At 47.3% G+C, this 25,154-nt stretch overlaps 2 protein-coding genes, 1 long non-coding RNA gene and 1 pseudogene across 4 annotated transcripts in view; 2 read left to right on the top strand and 2 right to left on the bottom strand.

The window, feature by feature from the left end:
• Positions 1-1,282, top strand: part of LOC123188738 (uncharacterized) — a 5,175-nt gene extending 3,893 nt beyond the window's left edge. The window contains exon 2 of the long non-coding RNA XR_006495145.1: positions 495-1,282. This is a non-coding gene — a long non-coding RNA (uncharacterized lncRNA). The remainder of the gene's footprint in view (positions 1-494) is intronic.
• A 560-nt stretch (positions 1,283-1,842) lies between these two features.
• Positions 1,843-3,642, top strand: LOC123191677 (calcium-dependent protein kinase 9-like; annotated as a pseudogene).
• A 1,059-nt stretch (positions 3,643-4,701) lies between these two features.
• LOC123188736 (peroxisomal (S)-2-hydroxy-acid oxidase GLO5) lies at positions 4,702-8,624 on the bottom strand. 2 transcript variants are annotated; one of them, XM_044600967.1, is made up of 10 exons: positions 8,319-8,624; positions 7,959-8,115; positions 7,525-7,649; positions 7,336-7,382; positions 7,150-7,227; positions 6,921-7,045; positions 6,703-6,769; positions 5,613-5,675; positions 5,223-5,498; positions 4,702-5,139 (listed from the first exon to the last, which is right to left on the bottom strand). In XM_044600967.1, the coding sequence occupies exons 2-10, from the start codon at positions 8,093-8,095 to the stop codon at positions 4,951-4,953; spliced, it is 1,107 nt and encodes a 368-aa protein (XP_044456902.1). In that variant the 5' UTR covers positions 8,096-8,115; positions 8,319-8,624; the 3' UTR covers positions 4,702-4,950. The 2 variants fall into 2 exon arrangements, with proteins under 2 accessions (XP_044456902.1, XP_044456903.1); XM_044600968.1 differs by having other exon boundaries at positions 8,284-8,533.
• A 494-nt stretch (positions 8,625-9,118) lies between these two features.
• Positions 9,119-13,083, bottom strand: LOC123188737 (peroxisomal membrane protein 13). The gene is made up of 5 exons (XM_044600970.1): positions 12,902-13,083; positions 11,647-11,883; positions 11,208-11,542; positions 9,735-9,827; positions 9,119-9,644 (listed from the first exon to the last, which is right to left on the bottom strand). Exons 1-5 carry the CDS (start codon positions 12,906-12,908, stop codon positions 9,453-9,455), a joined length of 864 nt encoding a protein of 287 aa, XP_044456905.1. The 5' UTR covers positions 12,909-13,083; the 3' UTR covers positions 9,119-9,452.
• Positions 13,084-25,154: the final 12,071 nt, after the last annotated feature.

Here is a 25,154-nt window from a genome sequence, read left to right on the forward strand (position 1 = left end):
AGGGGCGCCCGCCCCGGGCCCCGATGGGTAATGACTTAGTTTCCTTACGTTGTGATATTTAGAAAGTAATTGTGATTTTTAGGAAAGAATTTTTTCCCATGTTAACAGATTGACTGGTTCTTAAAAAGGTGATCAATTATTTCCCATTTTACAGATCGAGTGATTTTTTGCATGTGTGATTTTTAGGAAAGAATTCTTTCCCAAGTAACAGATTGACTGATTCTCAAAAAGAGAAACAACTATAACAGATAGATTAATTCCGGCCTTGCCGCACGCGCGTGGTCTTCTCATCTTTCTACTTCTTCTCTAGAATGAAACAGTCATGCTAATACCAAGGTCGCCTGCGTTGTCTACTTGTGATTTTCGGAGATTCCATTAACCTCCTCTTCAACGAAAATCCTCTGTTTTTAGTCCTGTCAGATTGTTCGGTTCGTGAAGTTAATTCTTGTACATATCTCTCTCACACTCTAATTTCTTGTATTGTTTGGGAATAGAAAATGGAAACTCGGATTTCTCTTCGTGATTCGTAAGCAGAAGCAAAAGCTTGCAATTTTGAATTTTCTAGCCATCCAGGTACATCGCTCCATGACTCTTTCTTAGCATTTATATATTATTTAATTAGTAGTGTTCTTAATTTCTTGTATTGTAGATTTTATTTGGATAATATCATCTAACAACGTGAAAAAAGAGAACATGCAAATGAGTTTATTGAGTCCCAGGAAAGTACATGTACTAATTCCCCGCAAATAAAGAAAGTACCTCTGCTAGGGATTTCGAGGAATTAGCTTTAGTTAGTTATTGCTGAATAACAACCTAGCGAAAAATTATAGGATGATAAAATTTTGAGTTGGCACCGAAGGGAAAAACATAGGTATTGATTGGCAAGACCAGCCAAATTTTATGTGAATGATTATGGCCCCGGTTTTTCTGAATAGTCGACATGATAAGGCAACATAAATTCTAGTGTAATAAGTATTCATTTGCATTTGAAATAGAAAAAATATATGTGGGTTTAGGGCCCTTTTTTGTTATCTTGTCCCGGGCCCTCGAAATCTTAGGACCGGGTCTGGATGTTCGGCGAGCCGTCGGCGAGAGTGGGTGTGGCATGTGGCATTGTTTGGATGGGCTTTGTATTGGGTTTCGTTTGATTTTTCGTAGTTAACTAGGCAACAACCTTGTTATGAGATGGGCAAAGTTTTTGCCTCGTGTTTTGGAAAAGAAAAAAAGTTTGGTGCTGTGATTTTAAGCAAAGTGATGTGCTATAATAATTTAGTTAATTGAATCCCTCAAGGAAAAATAGTCAAACTGCTGAATAGAATAGTGTAAATCTGGTAGCACGTGGGCCCACTGAACTCCTGGATGCAAAAGGAAAAGAGCACGTGCCGACAAAGAGGTGGAAGAGAGCCGGAACAGACATGTCAAAGCAATGATCGATCTCGTTTTCATTAGTAGTAGTACGTGGTTTGCACAAATCATGCGCACAAAAATTAAGCCAGCTAGCTATGGCAAACGAAAAGGGAAAAAGATGGCAAGAAAACCAAGCGGAGAAGGTTCCCGTGAAAGAAAAGTAAAGAAAACAGAGTACAGGAGTACACAGGACAGCCGGCGCCGCTTCTCCTCTCCCTCGCACGCACGCATTCTTCACGTGCGCTGCGCGGCAAAAGGAAAGAAGAGACCGAACCGCCCCGTTGCCGTCGTGCGCGCACAACGTTTCATAAACAAGCGGGGCAGAGAGAGATTGAGAGGTGTGTGTGTGTGTGTATTGACGGGCCGGCCTTCCTTCTTCCAAGAACTTGAGGAGGAAAGATCGATAGACCTGGTACTACTTGAATATACACATTAATGGCGGCGGCGAGTAGCAGCGCGCGGGACACCGCGGAGGGGTGGCGAGATGGGGGAAGCGTCGACGACGGGGGAGCGGAGGTCGAACTGAGCCTGCGGCTTCGGACCGGGAGCAGCAGCGGCGGCGCGGCAAGGAGGAGCATGACCATATTCTACGATGGCCGGGTGTGCGCCGTCGAGAGTATTTAACCAAAAACTACCACAATTCGCGGAAACATGACAGAAAACTACCACTTTACGATTTTGTCTCGAAAACTACCACTTTTTTATTAATCCGTGGCAAAAAACTACCAAGTGTGAAAACTGCTCGCTTTGCCTGGGTTAAACCCGAATCTGACTGCCCGACCCCACACATAAGCGGGCTAAAAATGCAATCGGGTCCCTAGTTTTTCTTAAAAAAAGCAATCCAGTCCCTGCAACCCGGTCGCGCTCCACGCCGCCTTCGACGACGCGGACGCCGTGCACCTCGTCGTCGACCTCTGCGCCGGCGGGGACCTCCTCTCGCTCCTCTCCGCCCGTGGCGGCCGCCTCCCCGAGCGCGAGGCGGCGGGGCTGGCCGCGCAGCGTCCGCGCTCGCCGCGTGCCACCGCCGCGGGATCGCGCACCGCAACGTCAAGCCCGACAACTTCGACGCCGCCACCGGCGCGCTCAAGCTCGCCGACTTCGTTTCCGCGGAGTGGTTCGGGGACGGGCGGCCGATGACCGGGCTCGTCGGCACGCCGTACTACGTGGCGCCCGAGGTGGTGGCCGGGAGGGAGTACGGCGAGAAGGTGGACGTGTGGAGCGCAAGGGTGATGCTCCGCAAAGGAGCTCAGCGGCGACAGCGAGACGGCCGTCCTCCGCCGCTTGGGCACCGGTGGCCAGTCGCGGTACAGGGGAGACCCGTCGGTCTCCTCGTCGTCCTGGCGGTCCTCCCGCTCGAGCTTGGGCGCGAGGCGGTGCGGGACCGAGGGGGCCTGGCGGAGGAGCTTGGCGAGGCGGCGGAGGGAGCCGGAGAGCGGCGGCGGCGGCGAGGGCCTGGGGCGGTCGGCCCGGAGGGACTGGATTGCTTTTTTTAAGAAAAACTAGGGACCCGATTGCATTTTTAGCCCGCTTATGTGTGGGGTCGAGCAGTCAGATTCGGGTTTAACCCAGGCAAAGCGAGCAGTTTTCACACTTGGTAGTTTTTTGCCACGGATTAATAAAAAAGTGGTAATTTTCGGGACAAAATCGTAAAGTGGTAGTTTTCTGTCACGTTTCTGCGAATTGTGGTAGTTTTTGGTTAAATACTCGCGCCGTCGACGTCACCGAGCTCCAGGTAAGCTAACTGCCCCGCTCCTTAGCATCATTTTAATTTGCTCCATCCCTCCATGTATCTGTATGTTTCAACCCTAAGTGGACTAGGTTGGTCATCACTGACGATCATGCATGTGCTTAGCTCAGTCTTGGAAGTGACTAAAAGGCAAAACAATGTGGGAGTATGCATGATGGATCGAATGGATCCTTCACCACGAGTTGTTTTTGCAGTTTAATGTAAACGATGCCAACAAATAGAATGGGCGTACGTGTTAGAGTCAACTGAGACACCGTGCAGCCTAAATAGAACCAATAGCAAATTAACAAGGGAGCGCTTCTTCTTTAAGCCAGTCTTTAGGTTGTGATTCTCACAATCTTCTATCCTGCTATGCACGCATGACACGACGTGTGTGAACCTAGAAGATGAAGATGCCCCAGGTGAGACACCCAAATCAAATCCAAAGATCAAACTTGGGCGTCTACCACCACATCACTTCTGGCTAATTATTATAATAGATCAAAGTTCTTTGTGAGGAAAAAAACATGGTAACAATATATGCATTATGCACGTGTTTATTTCAGCACGTGGATGAGCTGGACGGAAAATCCGGTACGGTACGGTTGAATTTTCAGAATAGTACTAGTAATATTTAATGACTTAAGTTTGGGTCAAAATTCTTGTGCTTATTTCGACACGTGATGTACCACATCCAGGAGACAGGCAAAACTAAGACGCAGCCACATTTAGTCTTGGTGGAGTAGTGGATGTGCAATTGACAAGCACGTTCAACTCCCCAAACGCAATCGTCTCTTAGTCAGACTTGTTTTTTTTTTGACAGCATCTCTTGGTCTGACTTAATTAAGCAATTAGTCAGAAAAGGGGCAAGTCTCCATACAAAATAGACAACCAGAATTAAACACGTGCTCGATCGCACCAAAAATCAAAATGATTATGAACAGAAATTTGTTTGAAATTTTCTAGTCATATTTCTTGTTTGAAATGTGTGCGCAGACGTGGCTGTGACAAAGTTCATTTGTTGATTGATTAATCGCAGGCAAGGGAAATCATAACCATGGCGAGCCAACAAATTCTAACCGAGCAGCAGGACAGCAGCGGCGGCGGCACTGCAGTGGCACAGTGCGGAGCGCATCAGAATCCAAGCCAGCCGGCGCCGCAACGTTGGGCTCCATTGTTGGCTTCACGCCCGCTTCGTCAGGGAGCAGGGGCTGCTGCGCCGGTCACCAGCCAAGCGGCCGCCGCGGGGCTGTCGATGAAGCGGTCGTTGCAGCAGTTTCTGCAGAAGCGGAAGACAAGGGTCGCCGCCATGGGTTCGCCGTACGCCGGCGGCCGGCGAGCGATGCCCTTCTAGTCCTAGTCCGGTGGTTAAAGACACATACGTACAGTGCTTGCTAGCATATGGTTATTTTTGTTCTTGAGACTTGTATTTTCAAGCATGAGATTGGAGTGTTCAAATGAAGTTTTCGTTTGTTCGAGTGTTCAACTAGTTAGTTTCTTGGAGATCAACCTGTTGGCGGCCGGTAGAGTAACTTGTTCGTTGGATAATTGCAAACTCACCTTGCACGTAATGTACTTAATTCAATTTTTCTTTTGCGAGGAATAATGTACCTATTTAATTCATTTATCATGTCTGATCGATCCATGCCATATCACAGCACTTTGGAAGTTGGAAACACACACACACACACACACACACATCCCGTCCAAAATTAATTACACTACGTAGCATATCATGCATCCATGCAGTTACGTACGTAAGCCTTGGATCGATATACGGCCGCCGGCGACGTGCGCCGACTTGATTTGGTTCCAAGTTACAAGCGGGACGGCATGACGCCGAATTTGTCGGCCTCGGTGACGACGTGGTTGCGGGTGATGTCGGCCAGCGAGTTGCAGCCGCTGAGCGCCATGGTCAGCTCGAACTCGTCGCGCAGCATCTTGAGCACGTTGCTCACCCCGGCCTCCCCGGCCACCGCCAGCGAGAACACCACCGGCCTTCCGATCTGCACGCCATGCACACCTAATATCATGACTTGCTGAATTCGCTAGCTAGCTAGCCCAGGACAAGGGCATGCACTGCACTTACGAAGACACCGGCGGCGCCGAGAGCGAGCGCCTTGAAGACGTCGGTGCCGCGGCGCACACCGCCGTCCAGGAAGACGGGGATCTGCCCGCCAGCACCCTTCACGACCTCTTCCAGGGCGCTGATGGTCGCCGGGACGTAGTCCAGCTGCCGGGCGCCGTGGTTGGACACGATGATTCCGGCCGCGCCGTTCTCCACGGCGAGCCTGCTGTCCTCTGCGGTGATCACTCCTTTCACCAGGATCGGCATCGTGGTGATGGACTGCAGCCACTTCACATCCTGCACGACAAGGCCACATCTTCAGTTCAGAGCCACGGTAACTAGAACAAATTTCATACACGAATAGAGTTAGTTGTCAAGTTCAAGTAAGACTTTTTCTTCTTCTTGGTTTACCTTCCAGCTCAGTGTACGGTCGATTTGACCGGCGACATATGAAGCTAGTCCTGAATCGTTAGCCTGCTTGGAACACAGAGATCCCATGAGAATTCAGAGCGACATGCAGAGTTTGCATTGTCTTCTGTAAGATGAACTAGCACATATGCCCGTGCGTTGCAACGGGAAAAAATTGATATTTTGTGCAAGTATAATGTCTCACAACATCGGGTTTACTATGACTTTCTACAAAATGAACATAAAAAAAACGTTGCAATTTAGTCGTGTTCATATTTTCTTTGTCGGGCATAATCTCCCACTAATTCCATTTAAGTATAATCATATTTAATGGCATATAAGTATAATCCTTTCATTAATTACCATACGTCTTCATCCGTTTTAATCGGAAATTAGATCCTTCCTTTTTCTAATTTAGTAGCCACAACACATTTAAGTCTACAGATCTTTCTTTTAATTATCCTATCTTTTTACCTCAAATTTTTCATTGAAAATTTATTTATTAAGATCACAATCTTTCTTTTAGTTATTCCACCGGTTTATCCATAATCCTTTCTTTAATTAGCCACATCCGTTTAAATATTCCATTCAAGCTCACAATCCTTTCTTTATTAGCTCATTTGCTTAATTAGCTCGCCCTAAATATGATGACTGCCACTCGTATATTTAGAGCGAGTTGGGATTAGTAAATGTGAAAGGCACATAGGTCGTTGGTTGTTACATCGAAGAGCTAGACAGGAGGTCATGTGTTTAATTTCCACAATGTTGATTTATTTTGACCTAATTATTTTTCACGGTTTCTATAAAAGCCCATAAAAGGCTCATCAACGTACAAGTACCTGGCCCAAATCGCTTAATGTGTAAGCCAAACGAGAAGGACTAAGGAGGTCATGTGTTTAATTTCCACAATGTTGATTTATTTTGACTTAATTATTTTTCACGGTTTCTATAAAAGCCCATAAAAGGCCCATCAACGTACAAGTACCTGGCCTAAATCGCTTAATGTGTAAGCCAAACGAAAAGGACTAAACCAAACGAAAAATACCTATTTCCTTTAATAGTAGGTATAATAATATAGGTATAGATTATGCACCTGGTCCATTTTGCCAAGGTCCAAACCTTCAAAGTTCTTGAGTGTCAAATTTGGTGGCAAAACAAATCTGCAGCCATAAGCAGGTTGCTTAGTATAAATCCTGACAGATGTGCTTTATGTTGCTTCAGTGTATCATTGTCATGTTCACCACATTGCCTGTCGATATTATTTATTGCACCATCATATATGATTCTATGGAGAATATGAGGGGTGGGTACCTGTTCTTGATATCAGCTTCCCTGCGGCCAAGTCGCGGGGTGTCCACGGTGAGCGCTATCGCCTTGAATCCAGCCTTTTCCGCTCTCCTCACAAGCTGCTCGACCACCTTCCTGTCTTTGTACACCTACAAAGTTGAGATGAACTATGATCATTCACAAGCCCTGAGTAACAAAATGAGAGAGACAAGGATTCTGTAAGTAGCACTTGTTCAACGGACATAGTATTTACATAGAGTTGGAAGAAGCGGATCCCTGGTCCGGTTGAGGCAACCTCCTCAACACTCGAAGTAGCCCAGGACGACAATGTCTGAAAGAAAAATAGAGCATCTTTCTTTAGCACCTCATTCTACTTGGTCACATAGGATTGTTCCATATATCCGTAGATATTCTGCTGCAAGGGACTGAATGGACATACCATTATAGTGCCTGCTGCTGATGCTGCGCGGGCAGTCGCATACTCTCCTGAGAGTAGGATGGATATGCCAATGTTAGGTCAACAATGTGCAGCAGACAAAGCAGGAACCATTTCAAAATTCCTACAACCTTATATACTCCCAGAGTATATATATAAGCACAATCAAACGACATTTCAGAGAGACAATACCATCTGGGTGAGCCATCTTCTGCATGGCAGTGGGGGAAATCATGATAGGCATTGAGAGCTTGAATCCCAGGATAGTTGTTGTCATGTCGATTTTGGATACATCGATGAGAATGCGCGGGCGGAACCTACCCAAAACACAGGCAAACAATGATGGGTAAATCAGAAGTACTAAGGATTAGTAAGTCTAGCTCTGAAAGGATGTATCGAGAAATTACTTGAGCAACCTATTATGCTATATATCGAAAGCATCAGAATCGTCCTCTTTAATTATTGCATATAGTTTGTCGTCTCTGGTGAATTAGATGCGCTCTAAGGTAGTACATCAAACTCCGAAACCCCGAAATTCAGTTGGTACAGCGCATTTCTACAAACAAAACAGACACGGAGATACCGTGGGAAGAAAACGTCAAGGATGGGCTGGGCAGGCAGCTTACAGGATCCTGGCAAAGGCCTCTCTGTTCTCCTGGAGCGTCCACTCGTCCTCGGCGCCGGAGGCGTAGTAGTCGTAGATCATCTTGGGAAGCTTTTGCTTGGCGATGGCCTGGTACTCTGTGACATTGGTGATCTCCATTTTGCTGTGCAAATCACCACCTGCACCGCTCCATACAAACAACAAGAGGCGTAGTTAGTTACCTGAAGAGAAGAAAATTACTAGATGCAAGTGGGTGAAACACCTTGTGAAGATCACACGATCAAGACAAAGAAAGAATATGTGCTAATAACATAGTAACAGCGTCCAAGAACTGGAGCATCATAAACCTGGTAAATTACTCTGAAACTCCTTAGGTTTTTACCTTGTATGAGGAGGCTGTCCCCTCAAGGCTGAGGGGAAGGAAGGAAGGAACTAAGGATTGTGGTGGGGAAGGGGATGGATGCAATATAAGAGATGAGGCGGCGAGTCCTCAAGGTTTCTGTGCATGCGGACAAACAATACAACGGAGAATAATTGTGCAGTTGAGAGAGAGAGAGAGAGATGAGGGGGTTGTATGGATGAGATGAGCAATTGGAGGTGGGAAGAGAGGGCGGCTCTCCTACACTGCTTCCTCATCCACTTGCAACCCTCCCTTCCCTACAAATTCGCCACATTTATCCCCTCGCGGAAAATGCCCTCCGCTTTCGTCATTTCTTCTCTTCCTCTTCCCTACGGTTTCGGATCCGTTGCAGACGAGGCCACCGTGCCAGTTTATTCTCATTGATTGATCGATCAGGGGTGCTTCAGACATGTTTCCTGGGGCTACTTTCTTTCTTGGAGACAAGACAATAATGATATCTGCACCATCATCATCATCATCATCATCCTCAACAGTCGCCAGAATCTTCAAAGCCAGCTTCATCAGTTATTAATTCAAAATATAGATAGAGAATGCTGGTCATGCGACCAACAATTAAAGTTATTTTTGAGCCTAACCCATGTCAATGTTTCAACATTTTGGCTGCTTTGACTTCTTGCACATAATACATGTACCTCAGTCAGCTGGACAAAACTTTTTTCTTCAAGTCTGTACTTCTGTGACACACTTGCTGAGAAGATGAAATGTTTGCACTTCATTTACCATCTCCAATGACACCTTCAGTTGAAAATCAAACTAAGAAATAGGGAGAAAACACAATACATTTCGCTTCATTCTTTTCAAGATAACAGATACAGTATTATTTACCCCACATACATACAAACAACAGAAATACTTAAACAACACTGCATCCTCCAGCAAAGCAAACTGGACATCATTAGGCTCACGGCAGATTAAGCCATGAAAATCAGAAAGAGCAGCCCTTGTGTTCTTTCGCTAACTACAACAGATAATTTCCTCCGACTGGGCACTCTTCTTCGCTTTCTGATTGATTGCTCACATGCATGCTTTCATAATCTTTCCTTGGCTAACTGTATGTTTCTATAAGTTCAACGGCACATAAAAGGGCAGGTCGTCTTAGTTTCCCCAAACATTGTCCCATGAGTTGTTGGCAGCTTTTGGTGCCTCAAAAAGCTGCTGGCCAGGTCCCTCGAATGCAGGGGCCTCAGCGCCCTGAACGCGGCCTTTCTTTGACTTTGTTCGGACTCCGAGCAGGCGCAAGACAAATCTCGCAAGCTCACCGTAAAGCATCCCAGACCGATCAAAGAGCTGTGGCAATCAGATACAAACAATGCAAGTACAGCTGTAAGCATGCTATTCAAACCCAATACAAGCGAGGAAAACTTAAAATAACAGTACCTGCAACATAGCTGTAATGAATAAATAGAAGGCTTGTGTGTTTTGTTCAACAAGAAATGCAACTCGCCCAAAGAAACTGACGGTACCATGCATCTGTAGCAAATCCAGGATTAGTTATGAAGAATTGTATTCAAAAGATTAAGCATGTGTTAAACCGTCAAAGTAATGGGGGAACTATTATAATTCAGCTGTGTTTGATAGCAAAGTATTGAAAAACTACATCAATTTAACCTGTAGGTACAAAAACCACGGTTTTGACATAACAAAGTATTTTGGAGTATTCAGAAAACTGCAGACCTGTTTGGCAAGACCTTATATGCATCAACTAAAATTAACTAGCTAGCCGTTTGAAGCAGTTGCAAACGCTCGCGTTGTTAGCTAGCTAGACGTTGCAAGCTGATGAACGGACATTCACAGAGCACCGGCATGCACAAACTAGTACGACCACAGACTAATTGAACAACGCACAAGCTCGATGTCACACTTATCGAGGAGCAATCGAACTTACAACGTACTGACACGGAGCAAGAACCACGCTCTGCAACAAGGCTACACGGCTATGCCGGCAGTGCACCACGCGAGGTGGAGTTGCGGGTTGACGGGAACGGCTTGGTCATCCAGGCCAGGCCAGTCCATCATGCACAGTGAAAAAGGGGAACGAAATCCCCCCACACACCTTCGCTATATAAGATATAGTAACGGAGGGAACACGGATTGGGCGGACGTGACTTCAGGGAAAATAGGAGGAAGCAGCAGGAGGAACCTTTTTGATTTGTCCATGGCCGCTGACCAATACACCATCCACACACAACAGGGCGGCGACGGCTGCTTAGGATGGGCTCGTTCTTTTCGCATGCTCAGTTTTTTAAAAGGAGGTCCAGGGTTGTTGGTGTTTTATCCAGAGAAAATGCCATGGTTTGCGGAATACCGTTGTATTGATATTACAGTTTTTTGTGGTTGCCAAACAGCTCACAGTAATTAAAACCATGGTAATCTAAAAAACTGTAGTATTTTCATAATACATAGAAAATTCTGAGCTATCATACGGGGCCTTCATATGTTGTATGAATGACATGTAACTTCACACATGTCTATCTATAAACTTTGATATACTTGATGATAAGATCTCTACTCCAAAAAACAAATGTGAACAAGCATGGCCAAATGTTTAACATTACCATGATGACACACTAGAATGTACATTAACTAAAACCTACTTAACTACACATATCAAAATAGACACAACATAGAAACTCACAACAGCCTGAGCTTCAGAGTAAAATAAAGTGAACAACTGGATGAAGAAACAGTAAACAAAGATTGGGTTGCTTTAGGCAGAAAATATTTATAACCAAACATTTCGCATTAATGAACATTCAGAAAATTATGGCATGCTTCAATGTGCACTGGACGGCTGGACCAATTGAAAAGAACACAATCATGATCAGTGAAAAAGTAGGAGAAGTATTATACCACGCGTAGGAAGGACACCCAGAAACCCGGTGGTGCTGCGGGAGGGCCAAATGAATTTGGATCCGGATTGCCGTAAGGACCCATACCACCCATGCCGCCCATGCCACCCATGCCGCCCATACCACCCATGCCGCCCATACCACCCATACCATAACCACCATAAGAGCTTCCCATCCCACTGTTATACATGCCTCCCCCATACATCCCGGAACCTCCATAGAGGCCGCCACCGCCTCCATAGCTCGAGTACATGCTATTCCCATAGAGTCCGCCGCTACCATAAGTACTGCCATATCCACCAACCGAACTATACATATTGGATCCATATCCTGTTCCTGTATAAGAGGAAATGAACATTCTCAGGACAACCATTGTTGACAAGATATCCCCAAAAGGCAAACAAGCTTCAAATGGGCTCTAGGTCAGTACAGTAGATTACCTCCATAGGAATTTCCATAGCCTGTTTGCTGCCAAGGACGTTGGGGCATAGGCCTCGAGATGGGGTTATTTACATTGGCAGACATGTTCCCCTCTGTAGCAGCAATGGTTTCTCCAGGTTTAGCTGTACCAGAAGCTTCGACGACATCGCTAGTGCTGCCACCAGATGGTGGTTTGAAAGGCGACGGACCGGATGTTCCCTCAGCCCCAGCACGTTCCCACGGTTTTGGTGGTGCACCTGGAAATTTAACCGAGTGAAGATCAGAATTGATCTCAACCACTTAGAAATCAATATGTGAGGCATAACATCAGTGAGTTGAGTTGAGAGGCATTACAAAACCCCATAATCGGATAATGAAAAGCACGTGACTGGCAGTGAGCTAGCAGCAAGCTACAATACTGAAGAATGGCCAACACAACTGGAGTGCAGAAATAGAAGATCAATGAAAGGCTCCAACAGGAAATGCACAAGTAGGTGAGCTATCTTTCAGCCAAGAATCTCGTTTAGCCAAATAGCAATTTTTGTCGTATAAAAGGGAATGGGTTTAGCAACAAGAAAACAAGAGGTATATGATCAAATGCCCGATTTTATGCTGCCTCCCAGGAAGGACTAGATACTTTGTTACACCTCAAATGACCAGTGTACTTTGACAAATTAGTAAGCCTATACGGGCTCTCAGGCACGGACGTTAACCAATCGTAGAACATCAAGAGCCCCAGGGTATGCAAAACTCTGGTCGACGAGCTCTCTCGAGCTAACCAAACCCTCTTGAATCATGCCAATCAACATAGAACCAAGCTCAGAGCTACAAATTAGCAGGTACTGGCACATCAAGGCATCTCCAGGGACAGCTCGAACTACTAACCGGCCGAAAATTCTCAAGCCCACATCTTCGCACGAACCGCCACTGCCAATTCCTACCAAATCGATAAAATTGACGCCAGTTCCACCGTCCTTCGTCCACGTCAAGATAGCTGGAGCAACCCGGCAACGATTCATCGCGTTGCAAGCTCCAAGTTCGTACAGAAGCACCTCAAATCTCTTCTCCAACAGCGTGAAACATCCCTAAACAACCTCTCGCCCCAAAGTTCGCGGCCGAAATCTCAAGCGGAACTGAGCAAGAACACCCGAATCGGGCCGAATCCTCCGCTACGGGGTGGACTTGGCGTGGAATCGGAGAAATTAATCGAGGAATCGAGAGTTTGTTGGGGGATCTATCTAGGGTTGGAGGGGGAGGGGGAGGGGAAGGACGAACCTGCCATTGGCGTGCGAGGCCTACTCTGTTCTCTTCACCGGCAAAGTGCGATGCAAGCCGGCCCACGGTCGCCCGCGGCCGATTTTATATATGTCCCCTCAATTTTTGCAGCGGATAAAAATAGGCAGGCAGTGGACTGGACCGAGTTGCTCCTTTCTCTATCCGAGCGCGTGCAGTCCTGCTTCTCGGCTGGTTCGTCTCGGTCACGTTGCCGAATCAATCAGAGCTATACCTGGCCATTCCTCGGGCCGGGCCGGGCCAACCAAAGCCCGATGCAAAAAATCCAGGCCTGAGCCCGACCTGGCCCGGCCATCGGGCTCGAGCCCGGCCCATCATACTAAAAGCCCGTCAGGCCACGGGCCAGGCCTCTTCCTTAAATGGCGAAATCGACGGGCTCGGGCCCGGCTCGGCCCGAGCTTCGGGCTCAAAACTTAGGCCCGAGCCCGACCCATGGATAAGGTCGGACCGGGTCGGGTCGGGTCGACCGGGTCGGGCTGACCATGACCAGGTATAATCAGAGCATCTTTTCCCTTCAACCAAAAAAAGGGAAGCATCTCCCGTTGGACTGAAAACGTGAATCTTGGCGCACATTGACCCCTCACGTCAGCAGCGCGCTCGCCAAGGGGGAGGTGTATGGTGAACGAGACACAATGCAGCCCACTTATTTTCCACCCACTCGCCGATGCTACCTCCTCTTATCCATTCCCCACTGCATCTCGTCACGGTGATTCCCTCTCCGGGCGTTCTCGCCGGAGCACTGAACGCGTGGCTCCGTCGCCTTCACGTTGTTTCCTCTACAATCCGGCGGATCTAGGAGGTACGTTGTCGTTTCCACCGCAAATCCTCGGCATCTAGCTATCGCTCCACTAGGAGGAGGCCCGGGAGACAAGGCAGTGATGAGGAGGGCGGCAGTTGCGGCAGAGATGAGGGGGTTGCGGAGACGAGATAGGAATGGCGGTGGCGGAGATGAGGCGAGCGGCGCCACCGACGAGATAGAGGATGGCACGATGGTGTGTTGCGGGGGCGACGCCCGTGTAGTCGGCCGCCGAGGCACGGGAGGAGGTGCTACAACTGCCTTCATCGAGGTCCTCGATGAGCGGCCTGTCGTGGATCTAAGACTGACAGTAGAATGGGGGTAGGTATGAGGAGACAAGATCCTAGCTATGGCGAAGTTGTACACACGAGTTTTTACGAGTGCAAGCCCTTCGCGAAGGAAGTAACAACCCTACGTCTCGGTGCCCGGAGGCGGTCGACTGGATTATGTATGTGTGTGTGTATGTTTACAGAAGATGTGAACCCTTGTGCCAGTGGAGGGGGTGGCTTATATAGAGTGCGTCAGGACCCCGGCAAACCCACGTTACAAGGAGTTTAAGGTACATTAAGAGGAGGGCGTTACTGGTAACGCTAGCAATTAAGTGATAAAGGCATATTAAGTCTATGAAGTAACTGTCCGACCGTTGCCTTGCAGAGTGACTTTAGGTCTTCTGTCTGTCGAGTGACAATTGTTGCGGTTGGGTGACCTTTAATCTTCCGAGTGGAACGACTTGCAATTGAGTGGATGATGATATCCCTTGAATGCTTCTAGCTTTAAGATGATGTCCTAGAGGAGGGGTGTCTAGGACAGGCCTATGACCCTACCCTAGGTACATAGCTTCATCATTAGCCCTCGAATGGATCGGGGCTTGAGTGGAGAAGGAGTTGAGAACACCTCCGATTCAATTTTCGCGCTTCGGGAGCGTCTTATTGGGACCAAACGAACAATCGTGATGACTTCAACTTCTTTTTCAGTCGCCTTGATCCATTCTTGGTTCTGCCGAGTGAACTTTACTGCGGTGCTTTGAGTACTGGTATGGAAAAAATCTTCCATCTGACAGGTTGCCCTGCTGTTCGCTAATATCGTGGGATTCGTATTTTAGGGAAGTGCGCGGGACGGAGGAGGCCGCAGTAATCAGACGGGATTAGGCGAGGCCGCCTCGATTACCGCACCACCTTTTTCGCCACGTACCTCGTGCGCGACTGTTGCGGGGTTTGATAGGATTGCCCGGACCCACAGGTCAGCCACTCGGAAGCGGCCTCATATAAGGGCCGGATTGGGGTTTTTTGCACTGTGCGTTCCCATTCTCATTCTTTCTCCTCCGCTCTATCCGCCGCATCTGCCTCTACTCCCGACGTCGCTGCTCCGTTCGAGTTTCGCCTGCGGCCATGGGAAAGGAGAAGATGGTGGCTCTGGAGCGCGCGAAGAAGGCAACGGCGAAGGCGAAGGGGGAGAGGTCCAGCCGGGGCGGATCTTCGTCGAGATCCGGCCTGCCGCGCGGCTGGATCCAGGACGACTGGATTCGGTTGACGATCAGCCAGGATGACATCGACGATCTGGTCGAGGGGGGCTGATTCCCCATGAATCGACGCGGCTCTCGGAAGGCAAGACTGAACCACATCCACGAGAGGGTGAGTGCGTTCTCCTCGCCACCCATGTTGACCGTGGATTTTCTTTGCCTCCCCATCCTTTTTTCCGGGGATTCCTGAACTTCTTTGGAGCACAACTCCACCACTTTACTCCCAACACCATCGTATATCTCACTGCCTATGTGTCCATGTGCGAGAACTTCTTAGGTTGTAGGTCACACTGGGGTCTTTTCAAGCACATTTTCACGTGTCGTTCTCAGTCGGTCAAGAAGGACAACCCGAGTGACGAGAGGACGCACGTAATTCAGATGTGTGGGGGTCTTGGGATTCAAATGAGAGGCGAGAGCATTTTCCCAGCCATGATCTTTCCTGAGTCGGTCCGAGGATGGCAGTCGACCTGGTTTTACTGCAAAGACCAGCCGACTCCAGGTCAGTCGGCCGGACTCCCTCCTTTCTCCATGGCTCGGGCCGAGAAACCCTCCGCCTTGAAAGTGATCCCAGAGGAGAAGGCGCGGGTGAAGGTGTTGGTCGAGCGGGTGGTCCAGCTCGTTCGGGATGGTGTGACCGATATGGATCTGTTGGAGCTCTTCCTTAAACGACGCATCCATCCGCTCCAAGCCTGTGACCATCTGATTTGGATTTACTCGGGTATTGAGGATTCCACTCGGATCCACCCGGAGGAGGTCGACGAGGACATGGTGGAGAAGTGGCTGAAAGGCATCACTGGCAACAAGGATAACCCTAGGGGGTCCAGGAGAGTCCCTCCATTCGACAACTCGTGCCAGCCAGACCAGGTCCGACTCTGGATTGCCGAATGTTTTCTTGATTCATCACGTAATCGCTTGTTGACAACCGACTGATTTTTGCCTCGCTTGTTATCTTTCAGGCCCTTACTGAGATGTACTCGATGCCTAACGGGGAGCAGGAGCAGGATCCGGAGGGGGAGGCGAGCGGGGCCGAGAGCAGAGAGTGGCACTCTGATGAAGAGGAGGACGAGGAGAGTGATGACCCGAGTGATGAAGAAGAGGTCGACTCACCCCCTCGTAGGAAAAAACGATCCAAGCACGCTCACGACCCGGCAAGCACCCACGACAAAAGCGACCGCACCGGCTGGTCAGTCATCGAAGCGCCCACGGACGTCTTCTCCAGTGCCGACTGAGAGGGCACAAAAGCAACCGAAAGCTGCACTGTCTCCAGCGTCGACTGATAAGGTGCCGAAACAACTGAAAGTTGCGTCGTCCAAACCGCTGAAGGCTTTTCCCAAGATCAAAGTGGTCATTCCTACTGTCTCTAGGTAATAATCAGACTTGATCCTCTGGTTGACTCGGTGCGATAGACGCGACCGACTGAATTTTGAAATTTGGAGGGCTGCTACCTCCGAGACTTCCACCCGCCAGTACGAAGATGAAGAAATGGAAGATGCAGTCACCTCCAACCCAGGTACAACTCTCGTAACCCTGTCTTCGGTTACTTGGTCGATTAAATTCTGACGACTGGTCTAGGGTCGACTGATCTCTTTGCAGCCCCTCCCAATGTCATTGAGCTTCCACATAATGACGAGGACGTGCCGCCTAGGCCCAGGAGGAACAAGAAGGCACCAACGGGCAAGACCTCTCAATCGAAACCGGCGGCAGAGCCAGTAGTTCAACATCTTGAAGATGTGAGCAGGGCTTCTGTTACTTTTGCAGATCCAGTGTCGAGTGTACGCCCCACATTGTCGACTGGGCCAGTGCCTGCTTCAACCATCCAACTTCGTACCTCAGAACTTCAAGTTGTTGTGTCTGGACCATCAGTCCCATTCTTCACCACTCATCACATTCCAAAAAGCCAGGCGAACGCCGTTGTGGAAGCCATTCGCCAGGCTGGCATAATGATGGAGCGGGTGAAGGTGGTGCACGAAAACAGTCAGGCTGCTTACGGCGCCAGCGCGGCCCTCTGAGCCAATGTCCAAGTAAGTTGGCTTCCGACTGAACTTGTTTTGTTAGGATATGCTACCTGAATACTTTTCTCCGTGTAATCTCTTGTCGTCCTGCACTTCGCATCTGCACACCCACTAGGTGTTTTGTCATCTTTGTAGTTTTCACTCTTCCACTCGGTCTGGGCGGACCATGTCGAGTGGGATCTGAACCAGTGGGGGCACGCTAAGTGCACCCACTGGGTGTAGTCCCCGAGACCGCAATCGACTGTTGGCAGTCGATTGGGGTCTGAGCACTTGTTTCTCTCTCTATTTTTTTTACTCGGTCTGGGCGGACCATGTCGAGTGGAATCTAAACCAGTGGGGGCACGCCAAGTGCACCCATTGGGTGTAGTCCCCGAGACTACTGTAGAATGTTTGATTCTGCAGTAGTCTTAAAGTTTTATTCACTCGAAAGTAAATAATCTTTGATTTTGTCCATTGACATGTCTTTTACACATTGTAGAAGTCGTGTGCGCTTATCTTCAAGTTCGCCGAATTCGAGAAAAAGCAGAGGCAACTCAACCTTGACTTGGAGCTGGCCCGGCAGAACTTAAAAAAGGCTCAAGATGAAGTTGCTGGTACGGAAGGTAACGGCCTGTCGACTGCTTATCTCGACCATCCTTCAAGTTATCCCTTTGTTCTTCTGTTTGACCCAAATGCGTATTTTGCAAAGAAAATGAGGCTGGCTCTGGAGAAGAAGGACCTGGACTTTGTAGCTGCGCAAAAGGAGGCCCAGGAGAAGACTGCCCTTGCTGACAAAAAGCTGGCTTCGGTCGGAGCGCTAGAGGAGGAAATAACCAAGCTGAAGTCGTCTCTTACTGAATCCAACCGAGAGGCGACTCATGTGAAGAAAGAGAAGGTGGACCTGAACGACCAGCTGGAAAGCATATCTCGTAGGAGGAACGACTTGGAAGCTTATCTGAAGGCCCTCGCCAAGAAGCTCTTCCTTATGCTCGAAGGTACCCCTTTTTATCCAACTGTTTTGCTGTTTGCAAGTTACTGCTGACCAGTCGACTCATTAGCTCCTTGAATCTGTAGAATTCTGCCAAAACTTTGAAGAGGAAACTGGACGGATCGAGACGGGTTTGGATACTATCCTTTCTCCAGTCAGCAACGAGGCTGCCATGAATGTGCTTCGACTGGAATCTCGCGTCGCCAGCGTTACTAGCTATCTTGCTCGTCTGAAGGTGGCGGTGTTGCGCATTTATACATCACTATGGCCAAGGGCAATGCTTCAAAATGATCTCGAGTCCCTGATGGCTCGACTCAATGAGGTTCCTGGTCGAGTGCAGGAATGGAAGAAATCTTCTGCCCGAGGCGGTGCTGACGTGGCTCTGTCACTGGTTAGGGTCCACTGCAAGGAAGCTTGAGAAGAGAAGCTGGCGGCTATCAAGGTTGCTAACACCAAAAAACACGACTTCCAATATGTCGTGGAATTGTCACGGAAGATGTCCTAGCGAAAGGACTTAGTCGTAGGGCCATCGCAACTAGGAAGTTTAAAGGGGTTAATCGGGACAAAGGACACGAGAGGTTTTATACTAGTTCGGCCCCTTACGATGAAGGTAAAAGCCTACGTCTAGTTGTGTTGGTATCGCTGGGATTTCGATCACCAAGAGGCTCAACTCACCGGCTTGGTTCTCGATCTCTTGTTTTTCTTGCCCTAAGCCGCCACCAGGTCGTCCCCTTATATACATAGGTTGACGCCTGGTGGCCTACGGAGTCCCGGCCGGCTCATAATCGTGTCCGGCTCGGTGACTTTCTTTGCATGCCTTTCTTTACAAGTCTTTCCTTACATATGGCGGTTTACAATATCGGGCCTTAAGCCGCCTCCAGGCCTTTGCGCCTTCTATAAGATTTAATGAACTATCATCTTAATGTTTAGTGGGCTTCTTATGTAACCCGCCATTGGGGCTGACCCGGCCCCTCCTGGGCGGGTCATAACTGATAGTAATATCCCCAACATTAGGCCCCAGGTTGATTTTGAACTTCGTTCTTTGTCAATCTTCAACACTTAGAAAAATCCATCTTCTTATCCTCGCAGAAGTTTTTGTAACCCGCCGTGACGTCATCTCTTGAAAACGCAAAAAACTTTCATGACGTCATCTCCCAATGGATCTTTATCTTTAATGTCTCCCGAGAATCGAGGCACCTGTGTAGCTGGATAACCATTATTCAGCTCTCCCTCGATTTTCGCGCCTGTCTGTTCGCACCTTTCCCTTATAAATAGGCACGCCTCGGCCTTCCTCATTCTCCTCTCTTGCTTCGTCTTCTTCCTCTCGCAACCCTCCTGCTGCTCGAGCCTCACCGCCGTCGCGCGTCTCCTTCGTCTCCGTCAACCTTGGCCGCTGCATCAACTCGAACTGGTCCAGAGAATGGCGGCGACCTCCGCGGAAGACCTGTGACTGTAAGTTTTCTTCTTTTCGCTTCTCAGATCCGCATTTAGGGTTTCCAGATTCCTTCGTGTTCTTCCTAGTTCATCGCAATCCCTTGTAGTTCTTCCACCGCAGGCCTCTTCTTGATCCAAAAAGATATATATATATATATATATATATATATATATATATATATAGGGTCGCGCTATTCGTCACCCTGGGTGAGGAATAATTATTCTTCACCCCCCCCTCTATTTAACATCAATGCACCGTAATTTTACGTTCCGTAAGTTATGTCTTATTTCCGACGCAAAAAGGGACCGTAAGAAAAATATATAATCACCGTAAAAAATATTTTATGTTATGTAAAATTACAAACGTAAAAACATAGTCTAAAATACACATAAACTGCAAAATTCTTGTCTTATGATCTATATCTTTATTTTGTTATGTCAAATTTTACGTAGTGAATCAATAGGAATGTAACTACTTGAATTCGAAATGTAATTTAATTATGAAATGATCGTAAGATTACCTCGGGTGAAGAATAATTTATTCTGCACCCTGGACGATGAATAGTAACACTATATATATATATGCTCGTGCGGTAGTGTTTTTGTGCCTCTTCTTGATCCACAGATCCCTTTCTCTGATTCAAAGACTGCATTAGAACTTACAGACTCCTCTGCGCTGAACTTTTTAGGTCTAGAATTTTTTTCATTTTGAATAGCCATTTGATCTGGAATAATACCAAGCAATTTAGGAAACTTGTTTGTCTCAACACTTAGCTGAATTTGCCTTCTTCAAATATCTGTAGTCATGGCGGCTTACTATGCCGGCTTACTTTTCCTTATATGTCAGTAGCCCTTAACTAAGCCGCCATTACTTATTTGCATCATCATCACTTAACTATTAATCTCACCATTGAATTGAACCAGCATGCTATTTTCTTTTCAGTTTTGTCTTTTGATCATCATGCCATCAAAAGCGTCGACCATCTGCAACTGGGTCACCTCAACCGTAACTGAAGATCGTTTGAATGAGTTCGTCACCATAGGATTTTTGCCAGGGAAAGACGTCATGTCTTACCGTGCCCCTGACTCGGAAGAAGAACGGCCCAATCCAAGAGACGGCAAAGTGATTGTTTTTACTGACCACATGAACCGTGGCTTCTCACCGCCCAGCTCAAAGTTCTTCAGAGAGGTCCTCCACTTTTTCAAGCTCCATCCTCAAGATATTAGGCCTAATTCCATATCTAACATCTGTAACTTCCAGGTGCTCTGTGAGGTATATCTTCAACAAGAGCCGACCATGGAGCTGTTTAGAGAATACTTTTATCCGAACCGGTAGAACGAGTGCACCAACGGCCTTAGCTTAGAGCTTTGAGGCATCTCAATTCATCGCCGGCAGGGTGCTGTCTTCCCCCTCACAGTCTTACCAAGTCAACCAAAGGACTGGAATCAAACTTGGTTCTACTGTCAAGACATTTCACCGGCAAACGAGAAGCCACTGCCGGGTTATCGCCCCGATCGTCTTGACTCCAAGTTCATGCTTCCTGACAAGCTTACTGCCACTGAACGCAAGAGGCTGATACCATCCATCAAAAGGATTAACGCTCTGTTAGGGAACGGGTTAACTGGAGTTGATCTGAACCGCTACTGGATCTCATGGCGGGTCATCCCTTTAAGCCGTCGGTCAAAGCTGATGTATGAGTATGGTGGAGGCCCGGATGACTCTCTTCGTCACAGCCCCGTTCAATTAATAGAATAAGATATTGTTTCAATGTCAACCCTTCTGGTGAATGAGTAATACGAAGATTGCAGCATTGTCGGGTTAAACCCCTTCTGCAAGCTTAACCCAGCACCAGAAGTAAGGATATTCTGACCTTTCTCCTTTGTATTTTTCCCAGCCGTATTGTTTAATACTTGCCTGACTTTTCATCTTGTTTTTACCTATCTGTAGGCCAACTCTGACTTTTGGAAAGTTAAATATGACCACGAGGCTGCCAAGAAAGCAAGAGCCGCAGCCATAAACGCCAAGAAAACGACCCGGAGGTCGAAAAAGAAGAAGAAGAACACTGCTGAAGATTGGATGAAGCTTGACGATTCATCTGAGTCGGAGGTAGCCCTTGATTCCGTTGGCCAATTTTTTAATAATCTTATTAACACTGATCATTACTAGGATGACACTGGGGCCAGTCAGGCCCTGGAAGAAGAGGTAACTATCATTTCCTCCGACTCAGAGCCCTTGCCAAGACAAAAAATTCGACGAGTGATCTGTAAAGTAAGGTTTTCTAACCCTTTAGCTCACTTGGATCCCAACTTTATTTTGAAAAAGCAGCAACATGAGAGCCGCCGTCAAGCCCGGACCAAAGACGAACCGGCTGTTGTTCTTCAACAAACCCCTCAGAAGCGCCGGAATGAGGTTTACTTCTTTTGTCTTTAATTCTGTTTAATGGATCCTTTCCTTTGCATTACTTTAACTTTATTTTGTCTTTTCAGGAGGTGTCTCACTCTTCTGGTGATTCATCGCAAACTCAATTTCCGGCCTTCAAGACTGCCCCCGGGTAATGAAAAATCCTCCTTTTTCCAGGTTGTTCAAATTATATCTTTGTACTAATAGTCCTGCAACATTTCTCTTAGTGGCCAATCTAAGAAGGAAAAAGCAGCTAAACCGGCGGAAGACCCGCCAATCCTTGCATCTGACCCAGCCAGGCCACCTTCTCCTCCATTAACTGACGCTCCAGAAGACCCGCCTGTCGATACAGAAGCAAATCCTCCTGAGCCATCGTTTGATGAGACCACTGTGAACCCTTCCGCAACTGGACCATCAAGCTCAGCCAACCCACCATCACCATCTACACAAGACGTTTTGATCATTGGGAGCCGTTTTATTGAACCGGGGAATCCAACCATGCTGGCTCGCCACACGGCGAAACAAGAAGCACTGGAGGGGCAGAAAGTGCACTTTGACGTTGCCAATTATGATCATCTAAATGCCAACGATATTTTATCCGGCTATCTCAGCCATGTGCACTCCAGTCGCGACTCTGAGATCGAAATGGTCAAACAGTTGCAGCTGAAATACGAGGTATGTTCTTCCGGCTTATCTATATTCTTCCAGCCCCCAAGTCTTTAGATTATGAGAAAACCGGAATGATCTGTAGACTTTATAATATAGGCCAAGACTTTTACCTTTGAAACTTTTCTTGAATTCGCTAAAATAGAACAAAGCTTCACCTGTAGTCCCCAAGCGCCGGTTCCTTTTAATCATAAATGAGTCGGTACTTTAAATTGTTTTGTACCGTATGTAAAGAACTTAATACTCCGTCTTAACCTTGAGAAACTTGTTGAATTGCATACATTAGCCCCCAAGTGCCAAGTGTTGTTACTTTGTAAAGTACCTGGGACTTAAAATATGTCTTTAGAGTCATAAAAATTTGTTTTGGCATACATTAGCCCCCAAGTGTCAAGTGGTTTTTTGTAAAGTACTTGAGACTTGAATCTTGATTGTTGAACTTTAAGCGAAATCTTGACTCACCTAAGTATGCTTTTTTGCAGAATGCCTTATCTGAAGTGAACTCGCAATTAACTGATGCGAAGACCCGGCTAGCGAGTCAGGAGGCAGAAATCATGTCTGCTAACTCCAAATTGCAAATAAGTCTCTCTGAGACGGAAAATTTAAAGACCAGCTTCATCTCGAAGAAGAAAACCTGGGCAGATGAAAAAACGCTTCTGACACAACGCGCCGAGAAGGCCGAAGCAGCCCTTGAAGAAGTGTCAACAGAGCTGAACAGTTTAAAGGGCCGGGTGTCTCAAATGGTGGCTACCATCTTTGGTAAGCCGTCTGTTTTTAATCGTGTGTACTTTTTTGCTGATCTAGAGTATAAGCCGCCAGCTGACTTTGTGTATAAAATATGTGCAGGCCCACGAAGCAAGAATATGAGCCAAGATCCTTTGATTAAACTCAGGGCGGTGTATACCTTAGTAGAACAACTGTATATTGGCGAACAAAGGGCACTTTCCGCCATCTCTCCTGCCAATCAAGGACCCAACCGGCTCAGCAACGTTCTGAAGAAACTGTCAATCCTTCCTGCCAGATTTCAAGAAGTGAAGCGCTCATGTGCATGAGCCGGAGCTTTGACTGCCCTGAGCCGCTCCAAGGCTTGGGTGCCAGACCTAGACCCGACAGACGTGGCCAGAGGCTATCCCACCGTGAAGGAAGACGGATCTCCCTTTGAGCAGGAGGATTTCATGGCTTGTGTGCGCAGAGTCCGGGCTTAGGCAACTATTCTTGGAGATGAAACCAACATCGACAAGTACCAGCCGGGTTTTGATATTGAAAATAAGAAGATGGACACTCCCTCATACAAGGTGACAGATTTGATACCGCCTGTAAGAGAAAATACATTTGCCCTGGAAGTTGACCCGGCCGGCCTAATCGACGACGAAGCCGAATTTGTCGCTGTGAATGGTTTTGACTGGTCAAAACCCAGCTTCCAGCCAACAGAGGGCGGTGAACCGACGAGGGAGGAGCAATAATCATCTTCATGGGCTTTATAAAAGCCTTTTAATAGTTTAGCTGTGAAAACACTTGTATGCTTTGCTTATGCCATCGCGCATAAAACACTTATCTGTGATTCTGTGTTTCCTGATGTCAATATGTGCATCATACTTATGGTTGTCCCGGTAATATTTCAGCTCTGTTCCTATAGATACAAGGAAAAAGACTGGCTTGGCGGTTTAGTACGGAACGGGTTAGAACACCCGGCTTATAGCCAATATGTTTACCATAATAAAAAACAGAAACAGATATAAAAAGAGAACAAAGGCTGAAAACTAACCCTTTGGTTAATGCATCAGACAATTGTGTATAAACAATAGCCATACGTGTACCTTTGATCCTTAGACCACCGGTTTAAATGACCCGGCGAATGAAGTTGATAACTTGATTTTTTTAGAAGTCAATGCTTCTAAATACTTAATGATCATCATACCTTGGTGGCTTTGTTGTCAAATAGTCCGGCCGGCGAAGAAGATCAGGCTAATTAATTGTAATATTGAGACAACAAAACACTAAAAGGCAAACAACAGATGATAAGTACAATTTAACTTTGTATTGAAAGGTTAGGGGCTTCTGATTCGAATACGATCAGTAAAACGGACCAAAGGGGTTAAGCTAAGGTTCGAATACGACCATATAGCCCCCAATGGCTTTGGCATTGCGCCGATCAAGAGGGTACCGACAGCTATGTTCTCTTTGGTTTGAATACGACCTATGTTTGAACAGGAAGCCCCCAAATGACCTTGAGAGGTTTTTAACGACCCTGATTCGAATACGATCCAAGTCGGACCCAAAAGGGGTTAAGCTATGATTCAGATACGATCAAGAAGCCCACAAGTGAGTTTGGCCTTGAGCCGATCAAGAGGGTTACGACAGCTATGTTCTCTTTGGTTCGAATACGAACTATGTTTGAACAGGAAGCCCCCAAGTGACCATGATATTGCAGCTAGATTCAAAT

Source organism: Triticum aestivum, chromosome 2A (assembly GCF_018294505.1).
Source record: "Triticum aestivum cultivar Chinese Spring chromosome 2A, IWGSC CS RefSeq v2.1, whole genome shotgun sequence".
In the NCBI taxonomy this organism is placed as follows: Eukaryota; Viridiplantae; Streptophyta; class Magnoliopsida; order Poales; family Poaceae; genus Triticum; species Triticum aestivum.

What these genes read in the sequence shown, in the direction of transcription:
- LOC123188736 (XM_044600967.1), bottom strand. Translation starts at nt 8,095, where the DNA reads ATGGAGATCACCAATGTCACAGAGTACCAGGCCATCGCCAAGCAAAAG. An exon ending in ACCGTACACTGAGCTGGAAG is followed by an intron (nt 5,499 to 5,612) that starts GTAAACCAAGAA and finishes CTTGTCGTGCAG; the next exon opens with GATGTGAAGTGGCTGCAGTC. An exon ending in TCGGCGCCGCCGGTGTCTTC is followed by an intron (nt 5,140 to 5,222) that starts GTAAGTGCAGTG and finishes CATGGCGTGCAG; the next exon opens with ATCGGAAGGCCGGTGGTGTT.
- LOC123188737 (XM_044600970.1), bottom strand. An exon ending in CTATGGAAATTCCTATGGAG is followed by an intron (nt 11,543 to 11,646) that starts GTAATCTACTGT and finishes CCTCTTATACAG; the next exon opens with GAACAGGATATGGATCCAAT. An exon ending in TCATTACAGCTATGTTGCAG is followed by an intron (nt 9,645 to 9,734) that starts GTACTGTTATTT and finishes TGATTGCCACAG; the next exon opens with CTCTTTGATCGGTCTGGGAT.